Source organism: Petaurus breviceps, unplaced genomic scaffold (assembly GCF_028583685.1).
Source record: "Petaurus breviceps papuanus isolate PSGF00001 unplaced genomic scaffold, PetGlider_PUasm1.0 138, whole genome shotgun sequence".
Taxonomy (NCBI): Eukaryota; Metazoa; Chordata; class Mammalia; order Diprotodontia; family Petauridae; genus Petaurus; species Petaurus breviceps.
This window is the reverse complement of record NW_027185694.1, coordinates 23,801,152-23,825,896: the sequence shown is the minus strand read 5'-3', so window position 1 is coordinate 23,825,896 and position 24,745 is coordinate 23,801,152. Positions and strand designations below refer to the sequence as shown.

The 24,745-nt window shown below is 47.2% G+C and overlaps 1 protein-coding gene and 1 pseudogene across 1 annotated transcript; one reads left to right on the top strand and one right to left on the bottom strand.

Annotated features, from left to right (window-relative positions):
• Positions 1–737: 737 nt before the first annotated feature.
• Positions 738–1,208, bottom strand: LOC138144238 (serine/arginine-rich splicing factor 10 pseudogene; annotated as a pseudogene).
• LOC138144233 (glutactin-like) lies at positions 1,207–21,468 on the top strand. The gene is made up of 6 exons (XM_069065593.1): positions 1,207–1,268; positions 13,297–14,420; positions 15,524–15,545; positions 15,654–15,681; positions 20,273–20,324; positions 21,418–21,468. Coding segments are annotated over exons 1-4 (1,209 nt in total). The 3' UTR covers positions 15,655–15,681; positions 20,273–20,324; positions 21,418–21,468.
• The last annotated feature ends 3,277 nt before the right edge of the window (positions 21,469–24,745 follow it).

The window sequence follows — 24,745 nt, the reverse complement described above, 5'->3', positions numbered from 1 at the left end:
TGGAAGAACATGGACCTAATGCTCATATTTAGGAAGCCCCCTGGTCTTTTCAACCACATACATACAGGCTTCTCTTGTGGAAGGTGGAGGGGACTGGGGGATGGGGACATGAGGAGCAAAAGAGACTTCTGAACTAATACTGAGGGAAGTATGCAAAATCAGGAAAAGAATGCACATCATGACAACATTGTGAGCAGAAAGAACAAAAAATCAAAATGAGAAGCTGTGTGATTTCAAAACCTGATCTTGACAATGGAGAAAAATTGAGAAAATACACTTCCCTCCCTTCATTGCCGGGATGGGGAACTATGGGTGGGGAATGTTGTATGTATTCCTTTTGACTGAACCATTCTTTCCCCTTCCCCCTTCTTTTAAAATCTTTGTCAAGCAGAAAGGCTCAATGAGTGTGAGCAGGACGGGCATATTTAGAAATGAATGTGATGTAAAAGCAAACTCTATCCATTTTTAAAGACTCTCTTGAGGTAGCAGACCTCATCCATTCTGCATTAATGTTTTAGAGAGTTAACTTTCCTGACCTTGTGCTCAGATTCCGGAGGTGGTCCCATAGTGATCTTTTTTTTTTTTTTAGAGCCAAATCATTATTTTAATGTCAAGGAATCATGCAATATATGATAGTTCCTACATGTGGTTACAAGTAGAGCATACAAAAAATTCAGAATATTTTTAAAACTCTTAACAGTCAAATGGTATATGTGCTTTTGTCTTCCAATCAACTGCTACACAGTTAAAAACCACACATCACACTTTCTAGGACTATAAGATCTTCTGTAGTTGTAATCAAAAGAACGACTCCTAGATCTCCTCCTTTCGTAACTTCGGCTTCTGGATCGCCTGTATCTGTCATAGTCATCATAGCGAGAAGAGCTGTATACATTTCTCCCTTCCTTGGCTTTCCTTTGATTGGGTGTTTTGCGATCCCCTTGTGCAAACTGGATTTCAATCTGACGTCCACAAATCCATTTTCGGTCCAAATTATGCAGGGCATCTTCAGCATCACGTACATCTTCAAATTGAACGTAAGCAAATCCTCTTGGACAACGAGTGTAGAAACCAAGTGGCACATACACATCAACTATGGGACCATAACGACCAAATTCCCAGCGCAAGTCTTCAGACACACACCTGGTGTTGTCGGCCACATTCCTCACGAACAGGGACGTGTTGGGCGGGCGCAGATAGCGGGACATGGCGATGGCCAGCGGGGCACGAGGCGCGGAGAGGCGCGAGGCGGCGGGACTGGCGCTAACGTGCGAGAGCAAACCGTCCACGCACGCACGTGCCCGCTCCCACCCTGCTCGCGACGCCCTACTCCATAGTGATCTTAATAGGGGCAAATAGTCACTGATTTGATTAAGTAGCCTGCCCAAAGTTTGTGGGGGAGCTAGAACTCGGGTCTCTTGGCGATCAGGCCAGGCAGGATTCTTCTCTCCCATGATAAATTGGTTCTAACCTCAGCAAGTCCCTTTAAAAAAAAAAAAAACAGCAGTGGTGGCAGTGGATAGATCACTGGAAGGAGTCAAGAGGACCTGAGTTCAAATCCAGCCCCAGTCACTTGACACTTACTAGCTGTGTGACCCTGAGCAAGTCATTTAACTCTGATTGCCTTCCCCAACAAAAAACAAACAACCCAGTAGTAACAAGAAGTCACTAAATCCTACACTGTACAATAATCTGTCAGATCTAAGTGATTACAACTGGAATAGACTTGATAATCTTTCTAGTACAGTTCCTTTCTAGTACAAATGAGGAAAACTGAATCCTGAAGAGAGGGCGTGCCTGCCCCAAAGAGGTGGGAGCCAAATTGAGGTTCTCTGACTCCCCAGCTCCACCCCGTGCTCTTTTCTTTCTTTCTTTTCTTTTCTTTTCTTTTTTTTTTTGGTTTTTGGAGGGCAGTTGGGGCTAAGTGACTTGCCCAAGGTCACACATCTAGTAAGTGTTAAGTGTCTGAGGCCGGATCCGAACTCAGGTCCTCCTGACTCCAGAGCCAGTGCTCTACTCACTGCGCCACCTAGCCACCCCATACACCTGTGCTCTTTCAATGGCACAGCGTTGCCTCCAGCATGTTATCTGCCCCTTTTGGCCCTCCCCTAGGTAGGGACCCAGCTCCTCACCTTATTCCAATGGCTGACCCAGGCGTCTTTCCCCACTGAATCAAGGGCTGAGGATTGGCAGCAAGCAAAGCTATTAGTCAGAGCTGCAGCACCCCCTCCCCAGCCTGGGCGCTCGGGTCTCCCTTTTTTGTCTTGGCAGTGTCTGTGCTGACTCTCCCATATACCTGAGACTATTTGTCCTTAGGCTTTGCAAGGTTATGAATCTATTCCTTTTTTTTTTTTTTTTTTTTAGTGCATTAGCTGATCCCTATCCAGGTCTCCACATAGAGGCACTCTAATATGAAGACTTCAGGACAGAGGATCCAGCCTATTTCTCTGAGGGGTCAGTAGTTTGGAGGGTAGGTGTGGGACTGCGGAAAACCTGGGCCTGCCTGAGAGCAGCTGTGGTTCAGGTAGTGGGGATGGGGGTGGGAAGATGGCAGCAGCAGCTCCTACACAGCATGGGGTGTGGGAATAGCCACTGGCCTGGGGGTCAAGAGACCCAGTGTTCCAGTCCCAATTCTGTCACAAGCTAGCTATGGAAGCCCAGGTCAGTTACTCAGCTGGTCTGGGCCTCAGTTTTTTCAACTGTCAAAGGTAGATAATCCAGACATTCTCATTTGGAAAAGGGCTACACAACGCTATGTAAATGTCTATTATTATTATTAATGATTAATATACATGTGTTCCCTTTGGTAGTCAAATAGAGCCCAAATCAGAGATGGAGGGATAGAGAGGGAGAGAGGAGAGAGGGGAAGAGAGGGAGAGGAGACAGAGACAGAGGAGAAGGCAAGACAGAGATGGACAGAGAGAGTTGGGATAGCCTGGGATAGCCCATCCCTACTACTAGAATATAAGGAATAAAGTAATTCAGTGGAAAAGGGAAGGGAGGCTTCCTGAAGGAGTGAAGACTTGCCCATGCCCTTGTGTGAAGGATGAGTAATATTTACAGTAGGTATGGGTGGGATAAGAAGGGCATTCTGGATGAGAGCCATGAAATCAATCTCCCAATAGGTGCATGCGTAGAAAGAGGCAGTGGGCTGAAGCAACAGCTTTCTGTGCAGGAGCAGATACTGTAGAGATCTTGTGAAAAGACATGGAGCCTGGCATCTAGACTGTCTCCAAGACTCCCTCCATTTCTGTAAGTCCGTGAGCTGGGAATGAGTCTGCTCAGCTGTGGAACGTGGAGAGGCAGGGCGATGCCTGGGAGACAGGAGACCCAGCTCTCCCAGAGTCCCGACTCTGTTATTAACTCGTGGTGTGATGCTAGGCAAATCTCTTCCCTGACACAGTCTTCAGTTTTTTCCTCTTTGTAATGGAGGGGCTGGACTAGATGGTCACTAAGGTCCCTTCCAGCCTTGACATTCTATGCCTCTATAGTTCCATGATTCTGATTCTAAGGAAGGTTCTGGGTTGGTCTCCTGATGGGCTCTGGCCGGGGTCCTGGCGTATTTGCCCTCGGCAATCAGGGGTGTGGAATTCAGCCTTTCTAAAGGACCAGATAAGAGAGTGGGGTGGGAAGGGGTGGTGAGTAAGACAAAGGTGTGTGTGTGTGTGGGGGGGGAGCCTGGCTTGATCTTTCTCACGGAAATCACAGTGGGATGAGGAAGTGCTGTGAGCTTTGGAGTGGAACGGCTTTGTTTCCCTCTGATCAGGCTCTGTTTGGTCTGGGATGGGGATGAGCTGCCAAGTGGGATCTCGTCCAAGGGATGGAGAGTCGCTGGAACTTGTGCTGGCCCCAGCTTCTTCCTGTGGTTGGTCTGGTAGATTGATTGGCCCTAAATGTTGGCAGAATCACTGACTACCTAAGAAACTGTGAAGTGAGAGAGACTGGGAAGGACCCCTCCAGCCCCAAATGCCACCTCACATTGCCTTCCTGACAATCTGTACAGTCAGAGAAGCATTTGGGCTGAGCATTATACTCTGTAAGGGATAGGAGCCAGACTTGTGATTTGTTTGGTATAGGAACTCTCAAATGAGGTGACTCCCTCTACCTAGGCAAGTTGGCACTTTCTCTGAAATGTATAGTCTCAGAGTGTTGTCCAGAGCACTGAGAAATTAAGTGATTTGCCCCAGGGTCTTGCAGAAGTATCTGTCAGAAGGCAGACTTGCACCTAATACTTCCTAGCTCTGAGGCTGGAGCCAGTACCAAGAAGTACTGTGGTACAGTGGGGGAAAATCACTGCCTCTGGAGTTAGAGAACCTAGGTTTAAATCCCACCAATGATGTTTAGAACCTTTGTGTTCTGGGGCAATTGACTCAACCCCTCTAGGCTTCATTTTTCTCACTTCTAAAATGAGGTGGTTGGACTGAAGTCCCTTCAGGCTTGAAAGGAAGACCTCTCACTATTTAGTAAGAATAAGTCCATCTTTTTCCTCTGGGAAGAAAGTGGTGCAGATAGTGATCCCTTGAAAAGACAGCTGGAGGCTTCTGACAATTTTGTTATCTGGGGCTGACTCTGATAGGGAGGCAAGGTGAAGAGAGATGTGGGAGAAGGTTCTAGGGAGAAAGAAGGAAAGGGAGTAAGAGGATTCTTCCCCCAGTGAGAGAGATAGGGAGGGAAAAGGAAAGGGAGGAAGGGATAGAGAAAGAGAGAGAGGCAGAGAGAGACAGAGAGAGAGGGAGAGACACAGAGAGAGACAGAGAGGGAGAGAGACAGAGACACAGAAACAAACAGAGAGGCAGAGATGCATTGGTAAGAACCTAGAGTTCCTAGGGTGGGGGTGGGAATGTAGAGAGAGATCCAGGAGAGTTAGGTTCTGGTTCCCTCCTCTGCCAATGACTCACTGCATAAATGACCTTGAGAAAATTGCTCCCCCAGTCTGGACTTCAGGTTCCCTCTCTGTAAAATGGGAAAATAATCCTTGCCTCCTTTATAGAGATGTTGTGAGAAAGGGCTTTGGAAGTTCTATGACATTCTACCTAGCATAGTTATTTATGTGGTAAATACTTGATCACTTCTAACAGCCTGGAAATTCCACAAGGGCAGGGAAGCCTGCCATTTATCTCTGCATCCCCTTCAGTGTCTAGCATATAGGAGGGGTGGGTGGAATAAGGGAATAGGGGAATAAGAATGGAGAGAGTAGGAAAGGAATCACAAGGAAAAAAGTTTTAAGGAGGTTAAAAGGACCAAGGATGAGGAGGGGCAGTGTGAATAGTTAGGTTAGGAGTGAGGGATTCGGTGGAAACATAGCGGATGAAAGATTCAAACCAGGTTGGTTTGTTTCAAATCCTAGACTCACAGGGTATCACAGCTACAGGGGACCCTAGGAATCACCCACCTCCTTCTGCTTTATCTCTAATACTTGTCCATGCAGCCTTTGATGGAATACCTCCAGAGAGGAGTGTACCATCCTAGAGATAGCCCCTTCCTTGGCGGTTCCTTCTATTACCTATCAGAAAGCTCTGATTGATAGTGAGTTAAAATCTCCTTCCTTGTAACTTTTCCCCTAGTTGCTTCTAGATGCCCTCTGAAGAAATACACACTCTCTGCTTCCTCTTCCCAATCACAACTCTTGAGATATTTGAAGAGAGCAATTATGTACCTCCTGACATCCCTGAGACCTTTTCCTTCTCTAGGATTAATGTCCCTGGTTCCTTTGACCAGGAGTTTTATATAATGATGCTTTAGGTGCTGGTTCACCACCCTCACCCTCCTCAGGACTTGCTCTAGTTTCCCCCCCAAAAAAACTGGCACCCAAACAAGAAATAATGCTCTAATTATGGTCTGGCCAGGGCAGAGGATGCCCATTCTGAGCAGGAGGCATAGGAAAGAGGGATTCTCTCCCCAAACTGGCATCCACAAAGAGGATGCTCCAGTTGTGGTCTGGCCAGGGCAGAAGATGCCCATTCTGAGCAGGGTCACCAGAATGGTGAGGAGGCTTGAAACTGACGATGAGTTGAAAGAGCTGGGGATAGTTAACTTGGAGAAGAGATTTGGGAGAAAGCATGACCATGGTCTTTAACCTGAAGGACCATTGAGAGAAAGAGGGATCCAATTTGTTCTTTTTTGGCAACCCCAGAGCTAGTGAAAGGGAGATAGAGGGGGCATAGCAGATTTTAGTGGATTATAGGAAGAATGACCTTTGAGCTACAGCTGATGCACAGTGGAATATGGTTTCTGGGTAGGTAATGAGCTTCCTGTTGCTAGATGTATTTAAGCAAAGACTGGATAACTACTTGGTGATGTTAAGGGAATTGCTCTGCTTTGGACTAGATAAGTAATCTTTGAGGTCCCTTCTGACTCTGAACTTCTATGATTCTATGGCTATAACCTCCTTTTTTCTAGACATAACATTTTTTTTGCTTTTTGGAGGGGGTAAGATAGGGCATTTGGGGTTAAGTGACTTGCCCAAGGTCACACAGCTAGTTTTGTGTTAAGCGTATGAGGCCACATTTGAACTCAGGTCCTCCTGACTCCAGGGCCGGTGCTCTATTCTCTGTGTCACCTAGACATAACATTTTTAATTTGATGGTGAGGTTATGGGTAGAAATGTCTAAAATGATGCTTTTAAATATATATGTGTGTGTGTATAAACATATATACACACACACATATACATATGTAGTTTTTATCTGGGAAGTGCTGAGTCTATCCACAGTTGCCCATATTCTCCAATGAAACTTGTTCAGTAACTTCCTTGGGGCCCTACGCTCTCTGTTCTATTCAGCTGGAAGGCATTGGTCAAGTGGCAAGAATGCTGGCTTGGGAATCAAAGGACCCAGGTTCAAATTCTGCCATTGTCACTTGACTGTATAACCTTTGGCAAGTTACTTTATTTTTCCAGGTCCTAGTTTCCTCATCTGTAAAATGACAGAGTATTACTAAAGTCTCTTCCAGCTCTAAATCTGTGAGCCTATGAACTTTTCCCCCTTCCCCCAGAGGGTGGATTTAGGTATTTTGCTGGGACTGGCCAATATCTCTAGACTTTAATCTAAAACAGATGACTCTTCAGAGTCATGTAGTGGAGGGACAGGTCTGTAAAGGATACCTGTACAAACAAACAACAGATTGATGCTGAAGTCAAACAAATAGGGGAGGTGTTTATAGGGTAGAGATGGAGGAAAGTCAGCAAAGAGGGGGGAAAGGGGAGAAGGTCATGTGGAGCCAGGGAAGGGAGGGGTCAGGCTAGGTCATTGTGAATGTTTCTAGTGTTGACAGAGAGCTTCATGGCTGGTAGAGTATGGAAAGAGGGATGGGGATTTCAGACTAAGGTAAAGATTTAGGGATGAGTGTAAGCTGAATAGAAGACCAGACAATTCCAAAATGACAACTCAAGACATCTGTTAATAGAACCATCGTCTTTGACTAGTAAACTGAATACTTTCTCCATAGCCCATTCCTCTTACATGCTTTTGTTTATGCTAATCTTCTCAAATGAAAACCTCTCCATTTCCCCCTCCTCCCCCTGTCCCTGTACTAGACTTTAGAGCCTAGATCCAGTCCCTGCCTCCTCCAGGAAGTCTCCCCTGACCTGGAATCTCAGACCACTGGGATCCCACTTCCTTGTATTTGTTATCTGTACCATGATCTTTGACCTTCAATTCTATTTGATTTAATTCTACATCTTTCATAACCCAGGTGTTTTTGGGGGGAAAGTCCAGTAAAAAAAAAAAAAACCTTGGTCTGGGAGTCAAGAGGCCTGGGTTCTAATCCTGGCTATGCCATTTACTTGCAGTGTGTGGATATATCACTTCAAGGAGTTGAAGGGAAGGGGAAGGAAATAAGCATTTATGTAACACTTACTATGTGCCAAGCACTTACTATGTACCAAGCGCCATGATAAGTGCTTTACAAACATTATCTCATTTGATCCTCACAACAAGCCTGAGAGGTAGGCACTTTTACTGTCTTCTGTTTAACAGTTTGGGAAACTGAGGCAGACAGACATTAACTGACTCGCCCAGGATCACACAACTAGTAAGTATCTGAGACTGGATTTGAACTCAGGTCTTCCTGACTCCAGGTCCAATGCTGTATCTGATATGCCTCTGGGATTTCTTCCCAATCTGAAAAAAAAGCTAAATGAGATAATAGGCAAGTTATTTAATTTTTTTCTGGGCTTCAGTTTCCTCATCTTTAAAATTAAGAGATTGGAAGAAATGGCCTTTTAGGTCCCTTCCAGCTCAGAATCTCTAATTCTATGGTCTCTAGCTCTGATGTTTCAGGAATATGGGATTCTGAAAGTCCTATCTATTCAACAGATTCATGTGCTGTCTCCTTTAGATAATGAGGAAGTGTGAGGACACCCTCCTTCCCAGGAGGCAAGGGACCCGAAATGGCAGCTAAAGCTCCAGTCATTCTATCTGAGCCTTCTCTTGCCCTGTCTGATAGACTCATGCCCCCATAGCCATCCTGGGACTATTGGGACCCACCAGCCTGGGGCCTCCAGGGAGATTTCAGCCCCTCTCTCCACTCCATCCTGCTGAAACTAGAAGCAGAAGCTTTCTCCTCTTATTTCATCCGAGGCAAAGCGGGAGATTATTCACTCTATACTAGGGGAGTTTTACTGGGCAGCTATGGGAATATTAAAATTCATGTGAACAGTAACTAAGAAGAAGATATGGTTTATAGAGTCCTGTTCTTATAGTCACTGTCACTGGGATATCAACCCAGCCATCCCTGTGTCTGCTCTCAGAATGACCCCTGGGTGAGGTCAACCCTTGCCCGTGTGCCCTAAATCATCACCCCCTCAGCCCAGGCTGTACTGTGCTGCCTTCATAGATGCTGCTCCCAGAAGCCCCTCGGATTCTTCCCTGTAGAGGTCTGCCTTTCATTCTAACCCATGCTTGGTAACTTAGAGCTTTGGTGATCTCTTTGGTCCCTGAATAAGCCTGAATCTCTCTCTTTTTTTTCCCATCACTTTCTGTTTGAACTGAAATCTTGGTACACACAAGGCCTATCCATTTGACATATAAAGGTTTTGCTGTTTGAGCCTTGGATTTCTCTGCCAGAACCAGGACCAATTGCCCTCCTTTCCAGATTTTAAAAACTTCACTGTCCATCCTAGTGGGGGAGTACACTGTACTAGGAATCAGGGGTCTAAATCTGAGTGCCAACTTTGCCCTTCTAACCCACTGTTTGACTTTGGGTAAGGCAAATCCCTTCTCTGGGCCTCATTTTCCTGAAATGACAGGATACCGCATTTCAGAGCTAACAGAATCCTTAGAGATGATATGACCTAAACCTTTCATTTCACATTTGGGAAAGGATAGAGCAGGCCCTAAGGGTGAGAGACTGGGAGCGATAGTGCTCACCCCTGAAGCATCATGAACAGGTGCTGTTCTGGTACAGTGACCATGGCCCATTCCATGCCCATTTCATTTCATTCCCATCACCTCTGTTCCCCTCTCATTCTGTCGCTCTGTTTTGTTTGATTTGAACATAACTAGATAGCATGCTTGTGAGATGTGCAGATGACAAAGCGGGGATAATTGGCAGATAACTGACATGTGAGAGGATGGAGTCCATATCCAAAAAGACCACAGTGGGCTAGAATTATGGACCGAGTCTCAGAAGATGACATTCTTCCTAGAGTCAGGAAGGTTTTGTTGTTGTTCAGTCATAGCACATCTGGGGTTTTCTTGGCAAAGATACTGGAGTGGTTTGCCATTTCCTTCTCCAGATCATTTTATAGATGAGGAAACTGAGGCAAAGACCCAAGTTCAAATCTTGCCTCAGATACTAGCTGTGTGAGCTTGGGCAAGTCATTTAACCTCTGTTCAATAATAATGACAATAGCTAGCATTTATATAGCACCTACTATATGGCAGCCACTTTACAAATGTTAACTTATTTGATCCTCACAACAACCCTGGTGCTATTATTATCCCCACTTTACAGTTGAGGAAATGGAGGCAAACAGAGGGTAAGTGACTTGCCCAAGGTCACACAGCTAGTAAGTATCTGAGGCTGGATTTGAACTCAGGTCTTCCTGACTCCAGGAAAGCTAGGTGATGCAATAGGCAGAGTGCTGGACCTGGAGTCAGGAAGATTCCTCTCCCTGAGTTCAAAACTTGTCTCGGACACGTACTAGCTGTGTGACCCTGGGCAAGTCACTTAATTGTGTTTGCCTCAATTACCTCACTGTAAAATGAACTGGAGAAGGACATGCCAAACCACTCCAGTCTCTTTGCCAAGAAAACCCCACATGGGGTCACAAAGAGCCAGATGCGATCGAGACGACTGAACAGCAACTTCCCAACTCCAGGACAGGCACTTCACCCACTGGGCCACTCAGTTTTCTCAGGATGAGGATGATAATGGCACCCATTTCTTAGGATTATTGTGAGGATCAAATGAAACTATTTTATAAGTTAGCCATTTAAATTGTAAAAAAAATTATTCAATTTATTAATTAATTACATTTAGCAAATTGAATTTATAAATTAGCTTAGCATGGTGCCTGGCACAGCTGCTGTTAACATTGTTGTTATTTTATTATTTAGTAGAGATAAATGTAGAGTCCTTATACCTGGGCTTAAAAAAAAATCAGTTTCGTAAGAACAATATAAAGGTGTGGCTAGACAGCACTTGGTGTCAAAAAGACCTGTGAATTTGAGTGTATTTCAGCCGCAGTATGAGCTAGCAGGATGACAGGTAGCTAAAGAGGATGACATTGGGGTGCTATTTATTCAGATAACTGAAAGGCTATAAAGAAATGATCCAGGGGCAGCTAGGTGGCACAGTGAATAGAGCAGCACTTGGAGTCAGAAGGACCTGAGTTCAAATCCAGCCCCAGACACTTAACACAAAAACTAGCCATGTGACCCTGGGTAAGTCACTTAACCCCAATTGCCCCCCAAAAAGCAAAAAAAAAAGTTGATGGGGGGAGTGTTCAGAATGAAGGAGGTAATATTTCTGCCCTCTGCCCTGTCAGACCACATCTGAAGTACTGTGTTCAGTTCTGGGGGCCATGTGTTAAGAAGGACCTTGACAAGCTTGGGAGCCTGCAGAGTAGGGCCACCAGGATGCTAAGGGCACTGGCACAAGCCATTAGAGGCTTGGGTGAAAGATTCCAGGCTGTTTAACTTGGAGAAGACCCAGTGGTAACGTAATTGTTGTCTTAAATTACTGGGAAGGCTGTCAGGTGGAATGAGGGATTTGGACCCAGAGGACAGAGATGGGGGCTTTTGGGCAGCAGATTTAGATTCAACGCATAGGAAAACTTCTTAACAACTTAGCTCTCCCAGAGTGGAAGGGGTTGTTTTGGAAGGTGGTGGGCTCCCCTTCCCTGGAGGCTGTCCAGCAGTGGGGATGGATGGCGGAAGGGAAGCCCTACTCAGGCATGGGCTGGACACTGGATGATCTTCGAGGTTTTTTCCAAATCTTCTGGGATTCTGTGATTCTCCTCTACTCTTTCCTCCACTATTCTGTTTCTTCCTCTGTCATGTTTCCCTTTGTATTATATTTTTTGCCTTTGTTCTAGAGAAAGGGATAGGAAGACAGAGCAAAGAAAGCGGGAGAGAGAAGGGAAACGAATGTGGGCTAGAGGGAGAGAAGAGGGAACAAGGACAGATGGAGAGGGGGAGTCTTGGCCCCTTGGTGGCTGTAGGGCTGCATGTAGGTCACCCTGAGCATGAACAAGACACACCCCCTCAGAAGGAAGTTTCTGATAAAATTGCTTGTGTCTATTTGCTATTTGTTTCCCATTGAGAGCCTGTGGGTTTAGTTCCTACCACACCCCTCTCCTCAGTACCTCCCATCCCATAAAATCTTGTCCAGGGCACCCAGGGCAGACACATTCCTGCTTAGGGGTGCACAGAGCTGGTTCCCATCCTTTAGGTCACCATACGCTCCCCTTCCCAGGTAAGACCACCTAGGGGTATCTACGTCCCAAAGTGGGTGAGTGAATGAAGGAGAGCGTGGAACCTTCTGAGCCTAAGATTCTGTTATTATGAGGGTTCTGTCTCTTGCTTTGGGGGTTAGAGGGTGGGTGTCACAGAGGCCCTGCCGAACAGAAGTAGGAGCCCAGTTCTCAACTGAATGAAACAAATTGTCATACTTAATAAGTATTATTATGCAGTAAATGAATTCATCCTATTCCCCCCGGGGGGGGGCGGTATCCACTATTTCTCAGGGGTGCCCTGGACCTGGCTTAAGGCTGTAACCACCAGGGCTGGCTTGCAGGGAGAAGGAGGAGAAGGTGGGAAATAAAGCTGATTTCCCACCCACCCCAATCAGCCCCCTGCATAGTGAGGCTGAATTTTACTCACTGGCTCTAGCTCCAACTTCAGCAGAAGCCTGGGTCTCATTTTCTCGGGGAAGATGAAGGATCAGTGCCCCCATCCACACCCTGCTCCCCTCTTCCTTCAGGTCCCTTCATTCCTCCCATAGCATACCCAAGGACTGAAATAGGGCTGAGGGAGTGAGGTAAGTAGACCAGGGCTTGTAGATGGGATAGAAAGGGGTAGTAGAAAGGATGGAGTTGGGGGAGTCTGGAAAGAGGGTGGTGGGTGATTTCCTGAGACTTTCTCCAACTCACACCCACCCCCTTTTGCCCCAATTAGGAGAGTTGCTTTATTCTGCCTCAGCCCAGGGCTAAGAAGGGGCCATCTGGGACTGTGTGTGAGGGTCTCAGCCCATATAACTCTGAGGTTCAGGAGCTGCTACTTGGGAGGAAGAAGACCTGGGACCCATGGGTCTCTCTGCCCAGTTCCTCGCTCTGCTGCCGGGACTGTGCCTTGGTGAGCTGAGTGGCTGGGCAGCCTTAGCCAATAAGCCTTCTCTCTCCCCCTTGCTTCCTCTTGCTCTGTCCTTTCTGTCTTCTCTTTCCCCGAGCCTTTTCTTTCTCTACACAAAGCATAGAATGTCTTAGATGGAAGAGACCTGAAAGATTATCTAGTCATACTCCCCACTCCCATCCCTACCCCTTTTATAGCTGGGAAAAACTGAGTCCAGGGAGAAAAGACTTGCCCAAGGTCACACAGAAAGTTTGTGGCAGAGCTGGGAATGGAATCCAGGGCCACCTCCCTTCTACCCACTCATTTCCTCTTAGTTTCCCCTGGGTGAAGGCATACCTCCAGAGGAGAGGGCACTAGGGTAGGGCAGGCCTCACCAATAGTGCTGATCCCAAGAGGCCCCCCGAAAACACCTTTACAGGCTAGCCCCAGTGTGCACCCTTCCTCCATTTGCCCCGAGACCAGCCTGTGTAGCCCCTTCTTTGTCTTCACCCATGCTGTACAGGGCTGTCCTGGGCTGCAGGGAGCAGCCCCACCATGGGGAACAGCACTATCCTGGGGATCAGCACAGCAGGGACTACCACCAAAGGGACCAACGCCACTACAGAGACCTCCGTGGGGAGCAATGCCACCACAGAGAACAGTGGCACCCCGGGCAACAGCCCCACTCTGGGGAACAATGCTACCACGGAGAACAACGGCACCTCAGGCAACAGCAACACCTCGGGCCACAACATCACCTCAGGGACCAAACGTATCTTGGGGAACAGCGCAGTCCCAGGGAGCAGTGCTGCCGCCGAGACCCAAATCTCGGAGGTCCACAGTATCGTGGGGAACAGTATCGCTGCAGGGATCCGTACTGCCCTGGGGAGCCAAGCCCAGGAGACCAGCAGTATCGGGGCGAGCACTACCGCCGCAGGGATCAGCGTCCCGGGGAGCAGCACCTCAGAGACCAGCGCTTCCGTGGGGAGCAGTGTCACCACCAGGACTCAGGTCCTGCAGAACAACAGTATCTCGGGGAGTACCACTACCGACAGCCCAGTCCAGGAAAGCAGCGCTATCTGGGGGGACAGTTCAGCCCCCGAGAACCAAGCCACGGAGAGCAGCGGTGTCCTGGGGAGCAGTTCCAGCACAGGTCGCCAAGCCACGGAGAGCAGCGGTATCTGGGGGAGCAGCACCATCACCCCGGAGATCGTTTCCGTGGGGAAAGCCTCCTTGGAGAGCGTCTCCATGGGGAACCGCGGTTCACTGGGGATCAACACCCACTCGGGGAGCAACACCCTCTCGGAGACCCACGCCCCCACAGAGGGCAAAGCCCTGGAGAATATCATCACAGAGAACAGTACTACCGTGGGGAGCAGCTCCCCCACAGGGAACAGCAATGCCAGCCTGGGGAACAGACTTACCCCAGAGAACCACGACACGTCGGGGAACAAAATTTCCGAGAACGTCACCCTGGGGACCATCCCTGCAGAGAACAGTGTCTCCCTGGGGATCAACGAAGACACCTCGGGGACCAGTGGTACCACAGGGATTCAAGTCTCAGGGACCAGTGTTACCATGGGGAACGCCAACACAGGAAGCAAAGCCTTGGGGAACAATATCGGCCCTTTGGAGGACGATCCCCTGGTGAGTTAGAGCGATGGGGGTTGGGAAGGAGCAGCACCTGTTGACTGGGGTTGGAGGACGGGGAGGCTAAGACCTAAGGCCCTTCCTCAGTCACATTCCTCCAATGAGCTATGCTGGGTTCCACGTTTCTCCAGGAGAATTAACTGCCTAGCAGGTCTCCCCATGGCCTAGAGTCACGGAGAACCCAAGGCCACAGACCACACCCCGGTTCTAGGGTTCTAGCTTGTTGTGAGGATCCAATGAAACAATGGCTTTGCCCACCCACACCATGGGATTGGGGTGGGTCTGGTGCCATGATTTCACTGGTATAGGGATCTTGCAATGAGGAAACTCCCTCTACCAAAGCAGATCCCATGTACTCTAGAGCCTTTGGTCTGAGTGTTGTCTAGACATAGTGAGAAATTAAGTGACTTGTCCTGGCCACACAGCTAGTATGAGTCAAAACCGGAACTTAAACCTAGGTCTTCCTGACTCCAAAGCCTGCTCTGTGAATGCAGAATGCTGCCTCTGAGAAAGGCTGTTAACACTATTTACCATCATCATCATCATCATCATCACTATTCAGAGCTGGGGTCCAGGGCACCTTGTGATCTGGGGAAGAGAAGACATACTAAGGATTAACATGAACTGAGCCAGACTGGTTGGGGCTTGAGAGTTTGCTTTTAACATGCTGAGGAATTCAACTCAAAGGAGAGAGCCCTGACTTGGGTAGGAGTCAAGAATCCTGGGTTCCAGTGCCACCTTTACCATTAATTTGCTGTTTTGTGCTGGAGTTCACCTCCTTTCTCTGGGCTTTCTGTCAGTATCTCTCTGTCAAATGAAAGTAATAATGCCTGCCCTGTTTCCCTCCTCGGTCTGCTACAAGAATCAAATGGCATGAAAGTTGGGAATATGGACTCTATACTACATATATGAGGAGTTATTATTAGCCCAAATGAGATTTTCTTTTCCAAAGGCATGGCCCTTGTCTCTTCCTTCTCCTGGATCCCTAAACTGGTTGGCCCAGAATAGTCAAGGAGGTAGCTCAGGAAAGATGGGGGAATGGTGGGAAGGAAGGCCATGATTCAAGTGATCAGTTATCTTTTGTTTCTTTTCTCCCTTAGTGCCGGGGCCCTGGGATAAATGGTGAGTGTCTAATCTCTCAGAAGCATATATCCTCCTCTGTTTTTTTCCTTGTTTGGGGGACATTCTGAATCAGGAATCCTCACTCTGCTTCCCTTTCTGTCCCCCCAGAAACAGCACTGTGCAGTGGTGAACCCAGGTAAGAAGGAGATTATTTCATTAGTTTCTGATCAGGCCAGACTGGGCCCTTGGGTGGGTGGGAGGGAGGGAGTAAGGAGCTAGAATTCTGGGGATCCAGGAGTTGGAGGCCAAGGATCTGGGGAACAGAAGGTGGGAATGAGAGGATTCAAGGAGTAGGAGTTCTGAAAGTTGGAAGTCAGGGGAGCCAGAGCTCCAGGGGGCTAAAGATTTAGGGAGGAAGGGGTAAGAGTTCTGTGGAGCTGGGGGTCCATCAGGTTGGAGAACTTGGGGTCAAGGGGAGTCCAGGGACCTGAATTATTGGGGTCCCAGAGGTCATCTCTATAGAAGAAATATGTTTACATATCACGTTTTCCCTAGAAAGCAATCATTCATTCAGTCAGCAAGCATTTATTCATTATTCACCTCTGGACTCCTCAGCTAGTACCCTAGTCGCTTCTTCTCCCCACCCCCCCACCCCAACATGCTTTGGGGCTCTAACCTTGGGATTTAACTCCTTTATCGCTCCCATTTGTTCTTTTGCTTAGTGTATGAGCAGAGATAGCAGACCCTACTCAGCCCAGGTGTCTTGAGGCCATCCTCTTCCCCCAGAAAAGAAGCAAAATTAGTCTGGAACCTGTCTCTTCCACAGACCTCTCAGGCACAAAGACGCCTGCCCCCTTCCCTGGCTTCTGAAAAGTCTTACTTCTTTGCTCCTTTCCCAGTATAAATCCCCTTTGGTCCAAACCCACCCTATACTCTGTTGGCCTGGAAGGAGAAAGTCTTTCCTTAGTGCCCCAGCCCTTCGAGATGATCTTGTGCCTGTTTATGGTAACCCAGTTCTCTTTAACTCCTTTATTCCTTCTTACCTCCACCCCAAACTTATTTCTGGTCCGCACTCCTCCATCTACTCAACATCCTCAGACAACCTACCCACACCAGTATGAGGTCTGCATAACTATTCCTGATGTAGCTACACTGGGCAAAGGGCTTCTCACCTAGCCAGAAAGCTTATTTTTTTTTCATTTTTCCAATGCTTTATTAACTTCTGATTTACATCATTCATTTCTGCCATATTTTGAGTTACAAATTTTCTCTCCGTTTTTCCCCTACCCACTGCCCCAAAATAGCATTCCTACAGGCTATCCCCTCCTCCAATCTGCTCTCTCCCATATCTTCTCCCATACCCACTTCGACTTTTCCAGTAGGGCATGGTGATCTCTATGCCCCACTGCCTGTATATCTCCTTTCCCAATTACATGTAAAATAGTATTATTAATAGTGTGTATATATATTTAAATATATTATAAATATATATTTAAACATTTGATATTAAAACTTTGAATTCCAGATTCATTCCCTTCCTCCCTTGTCACCCACCCTTACTGGGAAGATAAGCAGTTCAGTATAGGTTGTACATGTGTAGCTAATGCAAAACATTAACATAGAAGATATATTACAAAAGACTGACTATATTTCCCTCCCTCCTATCCCAGCACCCACTTGTTCTGTTCTCTACTTTGATCCCATCCCTTTTCAAAAGTGGGTGCTTCCAACTTCCCTCCCCCCCAGCCTGCCCTCCCTTCCATCATTCCCCCCTCTCATCCCCTTCCCCCCTACTCTCCTGTAGGGTGAGATACCCTATTTAGTGTGTATTTCATTCCCTCCCTGAGCCAATTCAATGAGAATAAGGTTGACCCATTCCCTTTTACCTTCCTGTTCTTCCCCTCCATTGTAACCATTTCCCCTTGCCTCTTCTATATGAGACAGTTTACCCCATTCTGTCCTCTCCATCTCCTCTCATTATATTCCTCTCTCACCTCTTAATTTTACCTTTTAAGTATCATCCCTTCCTATTAACTTGGTCCTGTGCCCTCTATCTATGTATACCTGTAAACATATATACACACACTCACATATGTATTCATACGCCCCTATACCCTCTGATATAGACATATATATATTTCTATTCCCTTCAACTATTTTCATACTGAGAAAAGTTTCATCAGTTACAATTATCGTTTTTCCATGTAGGAATGTTAATAGTTCAACTTTGATAAGTTCCTTATTATTTCTTTTCCCCGTTTACCTTCTCAAGCTTCTCTTGCTTCTTGTATCTGAATGTCAAATTTCCTATTCAACTGTGGTTTTTTCAGCAAGAATGCTTGAAAGTCCTCTATTCCACTGAATGACTATATTTTCCCCTGAAACATGATACTCAGTTTTGCTGGGTAGGTGATTCTTGGTTTTAATCCCAGCTCCTTTGCCCTCCGGAATATCCTATTCCAGCCCCTTTGATCCCTCAGTGTAGAAGCTGCCAGATCCTGGGTTATCCTGATTGTGTTTCCACGGTACTCAAATTGTTTCTTCCTGGCTGCTTGTAATATTCTCTCCTTGATCTGGGAATTCCAGAACCTGGCTATAATATTCCTACGAGTTTTCTTTTTGGGATCTTTTTCAGGAGGTGATTGGTGGATTCTTTCAACCTCTATTTTGCCTTCTGGTTCTAAAATATCAGGGCAATTTTCCTTGAGAATTTCTTGGAGGATAATTTCTAGGTTCTTTCTTTGATCATGGCTTTCAGGTGGTCCAATAATTTTTAAATTATGTCTCCTGGATCTATTTCCCAGGTCAGTGGTTTTTCCCACGAGATATTTCACATTGCCTTCTATTCTTTCATTTGTTTGGATCTGTTTAATATCATCTTGATTTCTCATAAAGTCATTAGCTTCCCTTTGCCCCATTCTAAATCTGAGGGAATGATTCTCCACATTGAGCTTTTGAGATTCTTTTTTCATCTGGCAAATTCAACTTTTTAAGGCATTCCTCTCCTCATTGCCTTTTTGAGCCTCTTTTGCCAATTGAGTTAATCTGTTTTTTAAGGTGTGATTTTCCTCAGTCAGGCTGTTGACTCTCATTTCATAATTTTCTTGCATTGTTCTCATTTCTCTTCCGAATTTTTCCTCCACTTCTCTTATCTGCTTCTTAAGGTCCTCTATGGCCTGTAACCAGCTTGTATTTTCCTTTGAAGCTTTTGGTGCAGGAGTTCTGACTTCACTGTCTTCCTCCTGTTCCATGCTTTGCTCCTTTTTGTCCCTAAAATAGGAGTCTAATGTTGGAATCTTCTATTTGCTTTGTTTCCTTTGCCTGGCCATGTCGCCCCTCAGTCACTTGACCCCTGGGCTTTTTGCCACAGTAGGACTCTGCCACCAGACAGAGGAGCTTTTGTCCCAAACGATGGGGTTTTCTCAGCCGCCAGAGGTATTAGATGGGTGCCCTCTCTGAGGTCTCCACACTCTCTGGCAGGCTGGACACACACCGCAGGACCTCCACCCTAGACTGCAATCCAGATCCAAGCAGGTTAAAGCAAGAGCGATTACCCCTCAGACTGGTGCTTGGTCCCCCTACACTCTGCAGGCCAGGAGCTGAAGCTGCCATGTGGCATTGGCTGGCTGTGCCAGTGTCTCAGCAGCTTCTCACCCCGGGGGCAAAAGCCAAGCACTCCCACTTACTGGGTCCCAAAGTCCAGACTGCACTGACCTCTCACTTTGTCCTTCACATCTATGTGTTGATAATTCTGGAAACGGCCACAGCTGCTGCTGATCTGGAGTCCCTCCATCTAGCAGCTGGTCAGGCCCACCCTGGGGCTAAAACCTCCGGGCTCACCCAGGCCTGGGCTTGGCTCCCCGAGCACTGCGCTGGCCGATTCCTGCCGGCCTGCTGGGCTGTCCTCAGCGGGAGGTTAGCTTCTCTGTGTCATTTTGTGGGTTCTGCAGCCAAAGTTTGTTTGGAGTCCCCTTTTTACATGGATTGGAGGTGGTGGGAGCCGGAGCTGCGGGGAATTCCTGCTTCTACTCTGCCATCTTGACTCCACCTCCCCAGAAAGTTTTTAGCAAAGCCTTTGAATGAATGAGTGAGTGAATGAAAAACATTTATTAAGTCCTTACTATGTACAAAGCTCTGTGTTAATTAAGCATGGGGGGACACAAATAGAAAAGTAAGATGAATCCTGCTCTCCAGTGAGGAGGGTTTGGCTGTGAGTTAAATGGAAAAGTCCTATGGTCATTGGAATGCAGTAGGAGAACTTTGACATGTAAATAGAAATATTTCTATTTATATTCATTAAATATGGTAAATAGAAGCAATACCAAATTTCATGGTCTGTTGCTGTTAGCTGTCCCTAGCTTGTTGCTGTCACCCATCTCAGGTCCAGGGATAGCCATGTAGGGTAGAGGACATAGAGGGGAGAAGAAATTGCTAGGTTCCTAGTGAGAATGTAGTGTTCCCTGAGTTCTAGTCACACTCTGTGGATTTTCAAGGGGAGTAGGGGGCAGGCAGGAGAGTATGGCTAGTTTTAAGCTATATACTACACTTATCTACCCTCTAACAGGGAGCCCCAGACCAGTGCTGAGGGAAAATAGGGGGAGCGGGGTCCTTCATTCCATGAAGCTCTGACTCTCCCATTGAGTCCCAGGAGCCCTTGGATCCCAGTGAGAAGTTTCTGTGTTCATCCCAGCTATTTGATGATAGACAGTGTCCATCTTGTGGCCAAGCAGAGGCTAGAAGTGATGACTAGAGGGTTAATCTGCCTCTGTTTTTTGCCTGTTTCTCAGCTCTGGAGGAAGTACAGAAGACACCAGCCTAAGGGAGTTTATCTGCAACAAGGTGAGCAGGAGGCCCCATTGACACCATTTCCCAAACTTTCTCTCCTGCCATGCCTTTCCTCTTAGCTCCTGGGATGCTAGAAATCCCACCTTCAAAGTCCCACTCCGACTCTCCAAAAGCCCCAGCTCCTGACACCTCTGACCTTGGAAATGCCACACAATGGCCTAGCTTCTTGGGAACATTTTTTGAATGGAGTCCATTTCCTCTTCCATTTTCCCCGGTGGTTCTGGGAATTTTCTTCTATTTCTTTGCCTCAGTTTCCCCATGAAAGCCTGGGATGAGGTAGCCTTGAGCAAATCATAATCTTTCTGGACCTCAGTTTCCTTATCCCTAAGGTTCTTGGGTTGAACTAAGCAGTTAGGTAGAGAAGTGAATAGAGCTGGAGTCAGGAAGACCTGAATTCAATCCAGCCTCAGATACTTAATAACCTGTGTGACCTTGAAAAGTCACTTAACCTCTATTTGCCTCAGTTCCCTCAACTATAAAATTGGAATGATAGTAGCACTGGCTGCCCAGGGTTGTTGGGAAGATCTAATGAGATAATATTTGTAAAGCATTTAGCCCAGTGCTGGGCATACAGTAGGTGTTATATAAATCTTGACTATCATCATCATCATCATTATTATTATTCTATGAAGCAACGTTTTGGAGAGGAAAAATATAGAGCTTATAGTCACAGGCTCTGAGTTACTTCCTAGCTAAGTGACCCTGGGCAAGTTATTTAACTTCTTTAGGCCTATTTCTTCATTTGTAAAATAAAGGGGTTAGACTAGGTGGTCTCTAAAGACACTTGCAAGTCTGAATCTTTAATCTTATGATCTCTAGGATTCTTTTCTAGAAATCTTTTAAATTGGGAAGTTCTGAGAGATGGGGTACTCTGGGGCAGGGGTCTGAACACCAGGGGGTGGGGGCCGGTGGAGGAGGAAAAAGGCCTTGAAGGGCATGGGGAAGGTCTGACAACTTAGTGTCTTTAGGGTGTATGTCCGGGGTTGTGGTTGGGGATGGGTGGGAGACTCGTCTGTGACCTCTGTTACCCTGTTAAGTCCCTGCTCTCTTCCATTCTTGACTTCGCCTTCTGGATTCTGATTCCCAGACAGCCCAAGGGTCACTGCTGACCAGAGAAGAGCTAGATGTGGGGCTGGGCAGGGCCCAGTGTAAGGATCCAGGGATGGCACAGACCCTGACCCTAATCTTTAGCTACGCCAACCTCACAGAACTCCAGGGTGCCCTTGGCCAGGTAACTGGTGGGAGACCCGCTGATAACAGGGTGGGTGATGAAAGAAGGACAGATGGGCTCAGGGCAGGGGAGAGGGCAATGTCTGGTATTTCACAAATCCTTAGTGGCCCAGGATTTTCAGCATGCCTTCTCTTGATCTCAAGCTGAATGGCTCAATGAGGGGAGAGAGCTATGCCCAGTAACTGGCCTGGCATTTAGACTGTCTTGCCTCTCTTTCCCTATGGAGGCCCTGGCCCAGGGGTCTGGGCCCTGGGTGAGGCTGCACATAGGCAAATGGTTAACACATATCTGGGGGAAATGCTTGTGTTTGTTTCAGCTGAATGACTCTGCCTGCCATTCGGCCATAATGAAGGCTTTGTGGACCGTTATGCTACAGGGACAACTGGATTTTAAGGATACCGCATCCCTGCGCAGGTGGTTCCAGGTTCTCCTCCAGCCCTTTCTGGTATCACTGTCCAAAGAAGATCTACGATGCCTCCCCCTCAGCACCCTGGGCTGTGAACAGTACCAGGCCATGTAGGTTTACCGCACTGGACCCCTTTTCCATCTTCCCAGAACCTAAAAGGGGAGGCGAATCAAAAGCAACAACTTTATTTCCCCCAAGATGGAAGGTGTTTGGGTTTTATTTTCTTAAAACAGAGAATCAGATGCAGAGTCGTGGCTGGAAGGTGGAGGGGAGAAATAGAGAAGGGGAGATGGCTCTGTCCTTGAGGGAGTGCTTAGTCTGTGACTCTCACCCTTGGGGAGTCCTTGGTTTGGGTAGGTTAAAATATAGCCCCCACCCTCAGGGAGTTCAGTCTCAGTAGAAGACTCTTCTCCCATCCTTGGGAAATATTTAGCCTGAGGAAAGATCTGCATTCTCTAACCCCTCCCTCTACCAGGAATCCTTCATTCTGAGGGAAAATACGGTCTCCATTCTGAGAACAACATAGCCCCCACAAGTCTGAAGGGGAACCACGGTCCCTGTCTTCATGAGTGAGGGAACCCTCAATCTGAGAGGGAGACGTAATCCCCCATCAGGGAGCCTCTGATTTTAGGTGGAGATAGTGCCTTTCCAGAAGGGGTGATGTGGTCGCTGCTCTTGGGGAGCTCCCAGGCTGAAGAAGACACTCTGCTCCTTACCCTTAGGGAGCCCCTGCTATGGACAGTGTTCTTATCCTGAGAGAGCCCTTAGCATGAGAAGGGAGTCAGTTCCCTTTATCCCCCTTTCTGAGGGGGAGACATAGCCCTTACTTCCCAGGAGCCCCCAGTCGGAGGAAGGAGACATTGTCCTTGTGTCTGAAGAGGAGATAATGGCCTCCATTCTCAGGGAACTCTCTGTCAGAGGGAGAGGCAGGGACCCCCCTTCCTAAGAGGAAAGACCAGCTCTCTCTTTCTGATAAACTCATATAGTGAGGAGCTGCATCACCAGAAGGATTGGCAGAACCTGGAGGCCTCCATTCCTGGGCACAGAAATTGTTTTCCCAGTCAGGTTCCCACAGGTGCTCTGTCTCATCCTCACACACATTTCCATTAAAGGTTCAAATCTGTCTCTTAGCTAAATCTAGAAAAGTAAGGAAGGGGCGGCCAGGTAGCACAGCGAGTAAGAGCACTGGCTCCAGTGTTGAGAAGACCTGGAGATCAAATCCCGGGCTCAGATACTCAGCACCACATCCAGAAATAACTGGCCGTGTAACCTTGAGCAAGTTACTTAACCCCAATTGCTTTAAAAAAAAAAAAAAAGGAAAAGTAAGGAAGTATTGGTTTACCTAGAACCTGCCAGACCTGTCCCCTCCATCTAGCTACACCCTTGCACATGCCCTGTCTCTGACTCTCAAGGTCTCCCAATGAAAGACCTTTGCAAGCCCCTCCAGCCACAGAAAAGGTGGTGTAGCATGTTGGGTAGAGGACTGTGCTTTGAGGCCAGCCACCTGGCTCTTGGTCCTGCTTCTGCTTCAATCTCTCGGGTGATCTTAGGTAAGTTGTTCCTTCTCTTTGGACTCTTCTACAAATGGGAATAACACCCATCCTTCTTCGGCTGCTATTTCAATATTCATGAAAGTCTCAAACTGCAAGATTCCATACAGATGTGAGTAGGAGGAAGGAGAATGAGAGGATTAATAGACATATGTGGGAGAGTTCATGGGAAAAGACCTGAAGGTGTTACTGGACCAGTGGAATATAAATCAATAGTGTGATTGATTTTTAGCCAAAAAAAGCAAATGTGTTGTTAGATTACATTAATAGAAGCATCTTGTCTAGAACAAGAGAGGTAATCACCTCCCATCCTGTGCCCTGATGAGAACATAGCTGCAATATTGCTTCCAATTCTGGGCACCACATTTTAGGATGAATATTAATGAACTTCTGAAGCGTGTCCGGAGGAGAGTGACCTGGGGACTCCTAAGTACAACACATGGATCATTTAAAAGAGTTGGGGAAGATTTCAGAGTCTGTGTAGAGGGTCAGTCATGTGGAAGAGCTTGCTCCAATTGGCTCCCAAGGACAGAAGTAGGAACAGCAAGGGCAGGAATGTAGCATAATGAAGACCTTGGTAACAATCAGACTCGTCCGGCAATAAAATGGACTGCCTCATAAGGTATCAAACTCTCCGTCATGGGAGATCATCAGGCAAAGCCTAGATAACCAATCATTGGGATGTTACAGTGAGGATTCCTTTCTGTCTTGAGACTGAGCTTGGGGAGTCCAGAGCCCTTCTAACTCCAAAATTCTGTTGTCTCTCACCCCTCACCTTGTACTTCCCATGCTTAGACCTGTAGAATATCTTGGGGCTTGGGGCTTTATTGCTTCCTTTTCTTTAAAGAGATCCTCAGGCATATGGTCAAAGGTCTTCTGTGGGGAGAGGTTCTACCCGGCCTAGATCAGGGGAGCCTGACTACCTAATGATCATGTTTCTGATGCTGCTTCCCCCTTTCTCTGTCACTAGCCTCATGCCTATAGCTTTCCTTCTGCAGGCTACCTGTCCCATTCTCCTGTAACCTCCAGCAAGGGAGGGTGCCCCCCCCCCCCCAACACGTACAGACACTGCACACTTTTACAGACTGCCAATCCCAGCGGTCATGCCCAACCCTTATGGCATGCTGTCATTGTCCTTCCTGTAGGGAACAGTAGGGCAGGGGTCATCAGAGGGTCAGGTAGGGGACACTGGGGTCCTGGAGGAGGGCCATTTGAGTATCTGCTTTTC